The sequence below is a fragment of the Lissotriton helveticus genome, chromosome 12 (assembly GCF_964261635.1).
Source record: "Lissotriton helveticus chromosome 12, aLisHel1.1, whole genome shotgun sequence".
NCBI classification, from domain to species: domain Eukaryota; kingdom Metazoa; phylum Chordata; class Amphibia; order Caudata; family Salamandridae; genus Lissotriton; species Lissotriton helveticus.
In genome coordinates, this window is record NC_136073.1 from 306,715,674 (window position 1) to 306,729,264 (window position 13,591).

The window sequence follows — 13,591 nt, forward strand, 5'->3', positions numbered from 1 at the left end:
TGGCATCTTTCTGTGACTGTCTGGCTTTCTTTTTCCATAATGCTTCTTCTACTCTCATGATGCACTCGGCATCCCATGTACCCGATACGGGCCATCTATACTTTTCTTCTAACTGTTTGGTATACTCCACCCATAAATCTAGATATAGTATGGCACTTATGCCATGCTTCTGATACATAAAATGACCTGGACTGTCCCTAGGAGGGACAGGAACTGCTGCTTCTAGCAGACTTTTTCTGGTTTTTAACTGACTCAGTTTTGAAAAGAGTGGCATGACTGAACTATAATCTGGACACAATACAATACACAATGAACACGAGAATCACTTCGCACTCATACCACGACATTAAAATACATGAATAACATTCAGAATAACAGTTCGAACAGAATACTACCTGGAATACGGAAAACAGAATACATGAATTTTCTCGAGAACAGAACTGACTGGAACAGAAACTAGATGCACTGCTGAAACAGTACGAAACTTACCGGTCTCATACAGAGACACGTCAGGACCCGCATCCACCGAAGTGGACACTTCGTTTGTGGGTCTGTGTACCACCAACCCACGGACCAGAGTCAATTAGATTGACCCTGTCTAGATACTACCCCAGCAACGGTACTCACCGGGCAGCAAGAACGGAAGGCCTCGGACTGGACTGGACTGCTTCGACGCCGGACGGACGAACTTCGGACTTCTGTTACGGGTGGGCCTCCGGATACCTCGGACCTTGGACTCTCGGCTTGGGCTCTGGTCGGGACTCGCCGCGTTCCTCCACCGCCTCGTCTGGATGCTGGACCGCCTCCTCCGTCTCCTCCGTGGGCCTGAGGGATACTTGAAGCAGAAATATCTGCACGTGCGCGGTATGGTTCCGTCACGGCTGCAGAGGTTCAGGGGGCCGGCGTGGCTTCACCGGCGCGTGGGGAAAGGGCAAGTCCCTATTCGGGCGCCATTATGTGGTAAATAAATAAATAATACCTCTCTTTTTGAATGCATAAATGAATAACAGATAGCTCAATAAAATAAGAGTCAAGATTCGAGGTAGTAGGAGTTTGCAGGTTTATTACAGCATAAAGGACAGGAACAGGACAACCTGCACAGGAATAGGATGGCAGCGCTGCCTGGGGCAGAATCGGGGTCGGCGCAACATTAAATAACAAGACATGATCATATATACTAAAACAGTTGCATTACAATACATATGATAGGCGGAGCAGTGGGTGTGGTCAATAGCAGTCGCGAAAGATAAGGGTGAAAGTAGGTGTAACAGAGGCGTATACATAGACATGTGATGCAAACGTAACAGAATATGTCATGAATGGGGCGGAGACATGGAGGGGGCTACCTAAGGAGCCGGGACCTCTGACCTAATGGTGCGCACAAACTGGCGATGACGTGTTACTAGGAGAAGCTGGGGGCTTCGAACTCTGTGCTAGGAGCAGAGACTGAAGTCTGGAGAGTCAGGGCGACATGTACCTAAGCAGTATCTAGTATCTGATGTTTAGAGAACATGTTGATATGAACTAAGAGTCAGGAGGGGAGAGGCTAACGGACTCTAAGACTGGAGCATGCATTATTCTATATGTAGTGCGTGATGAAGAATATTAAATGACCATTAAAATGCAGTATTTCTCTAACGTGGAGACGTAAAGGCTAGACAATGACGGAAACTATTGATGCGATTCAGTAGCTTTAGGAATGCAGAGAAGGAGGACTGAACTGATAACTGGAATCATAACATACTCTTGGCAGACTCAGAGGCAGAGCCAGGGTGAGCCGGGCACTGCGAGGCAGGAAGTAAGTGAAGGGTCGAGGATACAGGTGGGGGCTGTATCGCTCCTCAGCGAGGCTTCAGGAGACAGGAGACAGGAGCTGAATCTGGTGTCCAGGCCCTTCTGAGGCCTAGAAACGGGGACTTTACAATGGAATAACGTGCACACTGAGAAACGTGGCAACGTAACTTCACATGGGCCTGATATTCGTAGTATTCACGAGAACTGGAAACTGGCATACTAGAGGTGGACACAACTGTAATTGCGTCTTTAATCGAACATAGGGAATACATATGCATATTAATCATGCACAGATAACATATGATGGATGACGCGTAGGGACACAGAACATGACAAAATTTACTTTTCCACACCACGCATGTTATACATTGAACTTTCCGATTTGTTTTCAGCAAAGCTGTTTTCACGCTATTGTAGCAAAAGTACATAAGTTCTTGTGGCTGAACAAGCCCCCAGAATTGCCTTCGGCTAATGTGTAGAATATATCTTTGATGGTGGGCTCACCAAGGCAGATATCTGACTTTATTATCGGGTGGCACAAACTCTGGTGGTGAATGACTAGATACATGGGGAATAGGAGGGCCTGCCTTTAAGTGGGAAATAGCAATGATCAACCCAGACAACATAACAGGCTTCCTATACGGTGCATCCCGTCCATGAGTCACTCCAGGAGCTGGATAGGGTGGTATTCAGGGCATGGTGGTTGGCACTGAGGTAAATTGGATTGGAACAGCGGGTGACACTCGAGAGTCCATTCTGGTTGGGTTACTGGTTGGACCAGGTAGCCCGACTAGAGGGATTTCACATTTGGACTGACTATGAATATCAAACTTGAGGGCAGCATGGAAGAGCAATCACATAAACTCATTTTAGGAGCTCCAGAACGACTTCAACTGACACACATCTCAATGTTACTCAAATTTTCATCTACAACATGTAAGACCACCGAAAGGTTGTTGTCCAGGTACAAACCTCTGGATGTGCTCCTTCATATGGGTCCCCTGGGGAAGGGAGGGCCATCTCAGGTCTATGGAGCACTGGTGACCCATTCCCCTGACCTTATAGTGCTCTTCAGAGCGCGATGTGAGGGGTGGCTTGGTCTCCTGAAGGACATAGACTGTAGGGAGGTATGCATGGCACTAAGTGCCCCAGCAATCTCTGCACTCCGGTGCCTCATTTACCTTAAATATCCCCATCACACACATGGACCCTTCAGCTATCACCGCTGCCGGCACACCTGCAGCACCACCAAGACCACTGACCCAGCGCAATCCGTCCGCAAGAACACAACTGAACTGAAGACCCTGCAATGCATCCTCCTCAACGTCCGATCCCTCCACACACCCCACCTAAATCTAGGACCTCCTCGACAGCACTACCCCGGACGTAGCATTCTTTACCGAAACCTGCACCAACACCACCCTGGGACCGGACATCGCCATCACCATTCCCCAAGGATACAAGATCTCCAGGAAGGACCGCCCCACCCACCCTGGAGGAGGAATCGCCATCGTCCATATTCCACCCTCTGCCTGAGCACACTCCCTGACGAGCCCACAGACCTGATCGAACACCTTCACTTCAAGATACTGGCCAGCCCTACCTCATCTACCGACCCCCTGGAATCCCGCGGACTTTTCGCCAACTCCATCACGAACATCTCGTCCACCAACTACACCCTACTGGGAGACCTCAACTTCCACCTCGACAACCAACTGGACCCCAGCACCACATCCCCCCTGGACAACCTCCACAACATTGGACTCCGCCAAATTGTGACTGAACCCACTCACTCAGCAGGACACCTTCAGCCACACCACCAAACTCCCATGGACTGACCATCGACTGACCATCGATGCGTCCACTTCACCTTCAGAACACCCACCATCCACAGACACCAGCACCTGCTCCCACAAAGAAATTGGACCAGAATCACCAACGACTAGCTAACCTCATCACTCAACAACTCCAACCCAACCAACGTGGAAAACGACGACGCCAACACCGCAGCCCGAACCCTGCACAGATGGATCACCAACAGCGCCAACACCATAGCCCCTCTCAAGCAAAACAACAACACCCATGTCAAGAAAGCTAGATGGTTCACCACCGAACTCCGAGAGTCCAGGCACACTTGCTGCTGCCTCAAAAAGGCCTGGAGGAACACCAAATCCACAGAAGCCCCCAACAACTTCATAGCCGCCTCCAACGCCCACCACCAATTCATCAGAAAAATGAGGAAAAAAGTGATTGAAGACAGAATCAGCAAAGAACTCTTCAACATCATCAAGGAGTTCGCCCAACCCACCAGCGAGTCCACTGATATCCCTCCCTCACAAGACCTCTGCAACAAACTCAGCACCTTTTCCCACCACAAAATCAAGAGCATCTACGACAACTTCGATGAAGACAACAACACACTGAACCCCCACCAACCACCCCGACACCTGAAGCCAGCGATCGACAACTGGACAGCCCTCACCACCGAAGACACACTGAAGACGATGAAGTCAATCCACTCCGGGGCCCCCACGGACACCTGCCCCCACCACATTTTCAACAGAGCGCTAACACCATTGCACCAATTCTCTGCCACACCATCAACCGCTCCCAGGCAGCCAACTCGTTCCCTGAAGACTGGAAACACGCTGAGATCAACCTCCTCCTGAAGAAACCCTCGGCGGACACCACCGACCTAAAAAACTACAGACCCATCTCCCTGCTCCCGTTCCCAGCGAAAGTCATTGAGAAAGCCATCAACAGCCACATTCATCGAAGAGTACAATATCCTCAACTCCTCCCAATCCGGCTTCAGAAAAAAACATAGTACGGCAACCACCCTCCTTGCCGCAACAGACGACATCCGTACCTTACTGGACAAAGGAGAAACAGCAGCCCTCATCCTCCTCAAACTCTCAGCGGGGTTCAACAGTCTCTCACTGCACCCTAATATGCAGACTCCATGATGCAGGGATCCAAGACAAGGCCCTAGATCCACTCCTTCCTCTCCGGTAGAATGCAGCGGGTCAGACTCCCCTCTTTCCTCTCAGACCCTACACCTACCACCTGCGGAGTCTCTTTTCAGATAAGAGTACGCCATATATTCTTTCTTTAACTTAGCCCTTGGTATTTTAGCAGTATTTCCTGGGTTGTCAAAGCAATCTGACAATCCCAAATTCTTCAATTGGGCTTTAACATAGGAAAGCCAAGGGATTTTGCTTGCCCACTCTAGTTTTAAACAATCTGTGATAATGGCACTGTTCAAAGCTGTTTCTTCTTTTGCCCAGATATTACACCACAATAAAAGAGGTGCTAGTTGTATTCGAAAGGATAGGGGAATCATGCCAAGTTCACTATGACACATAGTGGCAGAAGTGCTTGATGGAAGAGTCAACAGGCGTTTCAAAAACATATTTTCAGCCCTCAAAAAGGCCTATAGTATTGCATGAGCCCCGGACTCCAGCACCGTACAGAGTACCAGCGCACGTGCAAGCCTTGTAGATCTCAATTATTACTTTTAATGGGCGTGAGCCTCCTTTTTTTAGCATATCTAAAAATGGCCTCCAGATTTTGATTGAAACCCCTAATCCTTGCCTCCATTAACTGAAGCCATTTGCGTTTTTGTATCAAAAAGAACTATTAAATAGGAAAAAGTAGGCAAGTGAAGCAGATTGCACTGCCTATAAAAAATTTCTTTAAAGTTGTAGGAGGTTTACCCAGCACCATAATCTGAGATTTAGCAACATTGGTTTTGGGGCCAAGGTCACTCATAAAATTATTAAAGCCAATTAAAAGCTGTTGCAACTCCACCCCGGTTCGAGACATTAAAACACAGTTGTCTGCACATAATAAAGCGGGTAACAACCTTCGGCCTCTCTGAAGAGCATCCACGTGCCCTTTTATAATAGAAGTTTCTAAATCATTTATATACTGACAAAATAAAAATGGAGCAAGCACACAGCCCTGGCGGTCCCCACGGCTCATTTTAATTGGGGCAGTGAGTTCCCCACTTGTTCCATAGTGAACCTTTCCTAGTGACCTCCCGAAGAATGGCAGCAATGAAATGCACAATTGCTGGTTCTATGCCCTTCACCAACATCTTCTCCGAGAGCTTTCCTCTCTGCACCCAGTCAAAGGCAGACGTCAGGTCCATAAACCCTAAATAAAGGGAACCCGGCTTAGCTAGAGTGTATTTACCTAAAACTAGATGCAGATTGAGGCACTGTTCTACTGGGCCTCTCCTAAAGCCATATTGGATATCAGAGAACTTGCTGTTCTCTGTTACCCAGACCTCCAGTCTTTCTAGGATTCCTCTGCCCATGATCTTACAGGTTCAGTCAATCAAAGATATTGGCGGGTAACATTTAGGATCCACCCTATTGCCCTTTTTACAAATGGAGACTATTGTCACTGTTCTGCAGGTGTCAGGAGGTCCTTGAGCTACATAGCAACTTAAAATATTTGCTAGCAGTGGAAGCCACAGGGATGTGTCGGCCAGAAACAAATCTACAGGGATACCATCAGGGCCAGAGGCCTTATTCCTCACAGTCTGACTTAAGGCACTATCTACCTCGCCTAATGTCGGAGGTGCCATATTTAAAGCCCCAAAGTTAATATTAATACTAAAAACAGGATCACTAGCAGTTTTATACAGATTTGAAAAATGCTCGACCCAAACCTCTGGCATGATTGCCACATCAATGTTGCCACTTTTATTCACATTGAAATAATCCTGGTTCACAGTTTGCCAGAAAACTTTGGAATTCCTGCTCTGGCAGGCTATATGCAGTTGTTCCCAAGCTTCATGCCTAATTTCTAGCTTGCGTTTCTTTAGCGCCTGCTTATAATCATGGCATAACTGTTTTACCTCTATTAAATTTCGGGGTTTTATTTTCAATGTCTTAATTAAGTTATTATGACAAAGGGTGCAGTCGTCACTAAACCACCTTTTGTTATTCAGTGGCCTAAACCTAGAATCTTTAGTTAATGCGGCATTTACAGTCTCAATTTTTGCCATGAAAGATGTTACCATGACTAATGGATTTATACTATCTTCTAGGCAATCTAGAACATGAGTCAAGTTAGTTGTTATAATTTGATGTAAGACCGGATCAGGATTTATAGTGAACCACTTCCTAAGTAGCCCTTTATTGTTATCATAGATTAATGGGAATAGGTGCAGGTTGCACATCAGTTTCAGTCATAATCTCGAAAGAGATGGGATAGTGATCACTATAATGAGTTTGATGGATGGTAAAACCAGGGAGGGAGATTTAAAATACTAAGAAAAAGCAATAACATCAATTAAAGTGCCTTGGCCTCTCCCATTGTATGTTACGAACTCAGTTTCTAAAGAATCCATGAGTTCCACGGTAAGAAAAAGGGAAAATCTTGATTATATTGAGTTAAAAATATTCCCACATGGATTATGATTAAAATGACAACTACCCTCTGTATCCCCAGGTACCAAGTGGAAAGCCCCTGTTTTGGAAGAGGGCATAATGTACAATTAAAATCACCTCCCCACAACACTATGAAATCTGTGTTTAACTCCTCACTATGGCTTGACGAAGCATATTCCAACCCTAAAGCAATACCTGTATTTCTAACATTAAAATTATTATGATAGAAATTTACAAGTATCGATGTCAGGTTTTGCCTAAGGGAAATATTAATAATCTGAAAATGCGATGAATCACACTAAATCTTGCCTAACCTGCCATTCATTGTTGGTGAGACCAGTGTTAATAAGCATCCTTTAGCATGTCCGCCCAAGGAAACCATGGATGGGGTATACATCAAATAAAAACCATTTATGTGGACAATAGCTTGCAACCATGTCTCCTAAAAGCAAACTATGCTGTAGTTCTCGATAATAGTGACCCAATCCTTGATTGTTAGTTTATGCGACAAACCTGAGATATTCCAGAAAAGACTACCACAAGTTGTCAAGATATTTGGACAAATGGGCCCCTCCGCTAAAGAAGACAAAGATGACACGTTGCCCTCTTTGAGCCCCGAGTCCCTTAATGCCACATGAGATTTCAACTCTCAGCACAACAAAACATTAGATGATAATGCAGTGCTCTCTGGCAGTACATGGGAGGTACAATTAGCTAAATCAGAAATCACGGGGGAAACAGTCATCCAAACCACACGCATAAACATTAAGCATTTCTTCTCTGGGAATGACATTGTAGGATACAGGAAAATTCCCTCCAGAGCAATCACTAACTGTCATGCTCACAACGGATGGCAATGACTTAACCAAAATAGAATCCACAAAGTGGTTGTTCAGTGGTCCCTGAAGGATGGGGAGCACACCGTGTTTTTTAAATGCCCCTCACACACCAACAGGCCCCTTGGTGTCATGCTTCATCATCGGGGCCTTCGCACCCCTCTACGGGATGCGGCGTGCTACGACAGAACGACTACGCAGGAGCACTTGGCAGTGAACTATGTGAGGGTGTGTATTGACGTGATGTGAGTGAGGTGAGGTGAAAAAGTGAATAAAAAATACCTGGCACTAAGGAAAAAGGAAATATTTATTCAGTCCCTGGCTGGTATTAGTAAAAAGTGCAAAGACTGGTTGAAAAAATACGTGCTAGGGTATATCAACCAACAACAGTGTCAACATGTTTCGGAGTACAAGACTCCTTCTTCAGGACGAGGATATGCACTATGATCCTCACCTTACTCACATGAGATGTGAAAGTGTTCAAAAAAATATTTTTATAAAAACAATGTGTAATATACCTATCAATGTTTTAAGTGATGGTATTCTCGTTGCGCCCAATTGGCGTATGAAATATTTAAGTTCAAAATGCGGATGGCCCCATGAGCCTTAGCGTAGTATTGGGGGTATCACTCCTCATTGCCCAGTCAGCAACGATGACTGCAAGGACCGAATGCCTGCCTTCCCCTCAACGCTGCTCCGCTGGAAGCATTCTATTTTGTTTATTCATGACGCTCAGGGAGACTGAATCCACTTTTCTCTCTCTCCCCCCTATTGTTGTTTTTCCAATGACTTAACCAACCCTGGCACATGAATATTTGGCAATATGTGTGATGGACCGCAATTTACCCAAGACAAGACCCTGCCCTCATAAAACAGTCAGTCTACATAATCTAATGAAGAAAAACGGTTCAAAGTTGGAATAGCAAAAACGTATGACTTATTAGCAGCTGTGTGATCAGGGCATGGGCCTCTTTTTGTTTCTGGCTTATAAAAATACCCCAAGGGAACTGCCTCAATAGGACTCTTCCCGTTACCAACTCAGGAGAGTCTATCCATAAGCCAGTGGACCAGGGACCTGTCGCTAAAATTAACAACAATACTGTCCCCTGAATCTGTTTTTACCTGTGAGCCCACCCATGACACCCGTTCACGTTATTTATGTTGTAGTACAATTCACTACTACTGGTTCAATCCGCGGTTTTGCCAACCAGGGAACAGTTTTATACTTAAGCTGCTTCCAGTCTTCCTCTTTATCTGCTGGAAGAGGTGGAACATTTTCCAGGACAATGACATAGGGTGTAGCATCTGGCGGGAGATGAAGTGTTCTTTCAATATTTTTCTGATTACCACATTGAGATGTAATATATTGACCGTCTGCAGGGTTAAGTCCTCCAGTCTCTCTCTGCCTGAATGTTGGACCTGCCAACCCTCATCCCATGTTTTTTACTTCAACTGACTGTGGCAAAGCTGAATGAGTGGCGATCTAAGGGAGTTTACTAGGACAAACTTCGGCTAGGGATGCCAACTGTGGAGGCTTTTCTTGTGGCATACCCTGATTTAAATTAGAAAAGGAGTCAAAGGCGATTCCCGAGCCCGAGATTAGCTTGGAGGCAGTGGCACCAATTAATATTTTTAAAGATGAATCACTACTGTTCAAAGCTCACATTAGTACTTCGAGGAGTGACTTAATGGTGACCTCCAATGTGCGGTTAAGATCTATCAATGGCACAGTCCCCCCTGTAGACTCAGTGTTCTTTGGGCCGTAGCTAATGTTCGAAACTATCGCCTTGTCCCCTTTCCTTGCGAAGGGGGCCAGGGTTTTCTTTCTTGTTACAGGTGGCAGAGCATCTTTTTTTAACCCTACCGCATGCCTTCAATTTTTTCGATAGTGGAGGGAATAAAGTATCTGAAAAGCCCCCCTGATGTGCACCACTTTTGTTCGCATTAATCATGGATGTGTCCAAGTCAATTGGAGTCATAGTCCCCACAACTCTTTCATTGCTCCTTGGACTCACGTCATCCACAATACACTCCAATGCATGGACCTGCTCAGGGACTCGCACAGAAGGTGTCTCACCATTTAATGCTCTTTGTGTTGCCCCCAGCCTCTCCTCCACAGACTCTATCTCACTTGTGATCACCCCCATAGCTGTAGTCAAGTAGCTAGTAATGGATGATGTTAATGGACTATCTTTTGCTGCAGGCATCACAGTTTTACGTTTCCCAATATCTTCTTACCTTAAATGATTTACTAGATGACTGTCTTCACTGGTCAGATTATCCCTGCCCTTCTTATATGAGGCCAAGAGAACTGGCCCAGCCCAGCCTTGTCCAGATGCTGACGGGCGCAGACAGGCCCGCCCTTGGACAGAGCGTGGCCCGGGCACGCCCTTGGCCAGAGTGTGGCCCGGGCATGCCCGCGCACCACCCACACTGCGGGAGCCCTGGCCGCTACTTGAGCGCCTCCTGGCACATGCGGTGACGATGGCGGTATGCGCGCCGCTCGGCAAGTAGGGTATAGTAGTTCCCTGGTCCTCCTTGCACCCCTCAGCAGACTGTCAGGGATTTGGTCCGGTGGAAATCATCCAGCAGGCACAATAGTATAAAGAGCTCCCACGTTGCGGGAGCCCCAGCCGCTACGTGAGCACCTCCTGACGCTTGCGGTGACGATGGCGGTATGCGCGCCGCTCAGGAGGTGGGGAATAGTAGTTCCCTGGTCCTCCTCGCTCCTCGCCCCCTCAGCTGACTGTCAGGGATTTGGTCCGGTGGCAATCATCCAGCAGGCACAATAGGATAATGAGCTCCCCCTGTTGCATAAATTACCTTTTACTTCTTACACCTGGGCTAGTCAATTATTCTCATTGGGTCACGCATTTACATCACTACTTGCATTATGCCTTGTACATAACCATGACGCAGCATGCAAGAGGGGCAAAAGGTGCAGCACACTATCCTGCTCTTAAATGGTATGCTCTTTGAATAACAACAATAAGGCTGATAGTAAGAAATGTTTAAGAATATAAAGAAAATAGTACAACATAACTCTTTGGTACAATGAAATATAGAATCCACAACAGTACTATATCACCTTTTAGCAACTGTAAAAAAAGCAAGAGGAAATGTAAGTAAAACGTGCTCTTCGGGGGGAGGGATCAACAATTATTTTTCAGCATGCAAGCTCCCATAAACCTCTGCATACAGCACAATGTTACTGCAGCATAGCAACTGATGAAGATGTTCTTCTGATGTTATCCACGGCTGTCAGATATAGATTGTTAGTAAAAGAGGGTGGCTGAGGCCGTGTGTTTGTTTGGTGTTATGGACTACAAGTTAAAAGAGTGTCAGGTTTATGAATTCACTGGCAGGACCATTGATTGAGTGTATCAATTGGCGTTCTGTTTTATATATGTCTTGCTTTACTTTAAACGAATAGAGGTTTGAGGACGCCACAAAATGAACTGGGAACTCCCTTGTGTCTTGAGTCATTAGAATCACAGAAAGACTACTTCTTAAAAGCCATTCACAGTTATTGAGGGCCTAATTACGATTACGGCAGTCCATAGGACCGCCTAGGATCGCCGTACTTGCAGTGGCGGTCCGACCACTGCCACACTGCGGGCCGGTACACGCTATTACGAGTGTGGCCCCACAGGATCACAGTTCCCGCCGAGGATCAAGGATCCTGCAGCAGTCGTGCAGTGGTCAGGAGCAGAAATATGCTGGTGCTGCTGCTGCGGCACCGCTGAGCATTTTCTGAGTTCCCTGGCCACCGCCCTTTTCATGGCGGTGAGGCACCATGCAAAGGATGGCAGAGAGGAAACTAAGGGGCCCTAACAGGGCTCCCTGCTGCTCCTGGGCCTGGGAGTGCATGCAGTGGGACACATGTTGTGCCCCCCCCCCTGTAATTGCACCCTTGTTCCTGCACGGTGTGGCATGCATGCAGGAACGTGCTGCAGGTGCGGTCCTGGCGGCGGGCTGCATGTTAGGCTCTTCTAGGAGCCGAACCGCCCACCTCCATGAGACCGCCACAGGACTGACTGTCTGCCTGACCAGAATTAAACTCCTAATCCAGCAGGCGGGCGCAACACAGCTTTGGCAGTCCTCCAGCGGATGGCACGGTGGCGGGCGCAACACAGCTTTGGCAGTCCTCCAGCGGATGGCACGGTGGCGGCACTGCTGGAGGATCGCCAAAGTTGTAGTAAGGCCCTGAGTCTATTTCTAACAAAAACATCTGAATTTACTTTGCCTTGAGTTGTCATATAACTGTACACATGTTCTAGAATATTGGAATAATAAGGTATTATCCAAGATCTGCCTAATTGATATTACAAACGTTTCTCTCTAGGCGATGCTACCGATGAAGAGAAACAACTTAGCAGAACATTAATGAAGTATTGGGCCAACTTTGCACGAAATGGGTAATACAGCGTGGCACATTTTATAAAAATTCTCGCTCTGAAGATATTAGGTTACTAATTGAGGAATTAATGCCATTTTAATTTTGTCTTCAACAGAAACCCTAATGGTAACGATTTACCCGAATGGCTTGCCTACGGTCGTGCAGAACACTACCTTGAGATAAATTTGCAGCAGAAAATCAGAAAACAACTGAAAGCTCACAGAATAAAATTCTGGACCGAGATTTTTCCCAAAAGAATTGAGGCAGCAAATGAAGAAAAGAAAGAACATGCAGAGTTGTAAATCGCTATATCTAAACATTTTGAATAAGTGATGTAACTGTTTAGTGATGCCCCTTAAATAAAATTAATTAAATTCATGAAAATATGGAGGATTTCTTAAACATAATAAAGGGAATAACTTTAGGAACTTGCTTTCGACTGTTCCTTCAACAACTTTGGTACAGACTATGGCACTTTGTGCATTTGGCGCAATTTTCATCACAAACGACTGTGTATCCATTTCATGATCAGAAATAACGTCTGCGATTTGCACCTCATAGTTTGTGCCTGTACTTCCATTTTAGAATCTAACAGGACTTCCGCACGTTTTTAATTCTTCTCTTTCGTTTTGTTTTCTTTTTCTTTTAAACCAATCCCTTATTCAGGATTTACTGCTTACGTGCCATTTGTGTAATTCATCTTATTGTGCTTATCTCTTGCCTTGACATGTGATATTTTGTATTTTCTCTTGTAATATGCAGTATGACATACTTTCAATAAAATTACTTTTTGAAACTGAAAAAAGAAATAACATCTGCGATCACACAGTACTTAATGCAGAGTAGCGCTACTTGTTCCTGATCTAATTTTCAAGCAAGGACAGTTACAGAATGACTGGGAACAACACTGTGGTCGACGATTCTTACAGAACATCTAGGATCACTACCTGAGATTCACAGTACACAAGTGGATGATAGCACGTTGACATGACTGCAGCATATTTTACATGGTTTTATTGGCGGTACCTGCTCTTCCTGGTTTGTGAAGCGGAAGCGACCTTCTACAAAGCCCATATCAGTACTTTTCACACATGAGTCTGAGGCAATTCCCCGATTTTCTATTGCCACGCCTCCACTTTTGTGTACTCTTTTATGCTTAG

At 45.9% G+C, this 13,591-nt stretch overlaps 1 protein-coding gene across 1 annotated transcript in view; it reads left to right on the plus strand.

Annotated features, from left to right (window-relative positions):
* LOC144799804 (cocaine esterase-like) overlaps positions 1-13,240 on the plus strand; it is a 557,476-nt gene extending 544,236 nt beyond the window's left edge. The window contains exons 13-14 of the mRNA XM_078671375.1: positions 12,378-12,450; positions 12,547-13,240. Coding sequence (XP_078527501.1) covers positions 12,378-12,450; positions 12,547-12,733 — 260 coding nt within the window. The 3' untranslated portion in view covers positions 12,734-13,240. The remainder of the gene's footprint in view (positions 1-12,377; positions 12,451-12,546) is intronic.
* Positions 13,241-13,591: the final 351 nt, after the last annotated feature.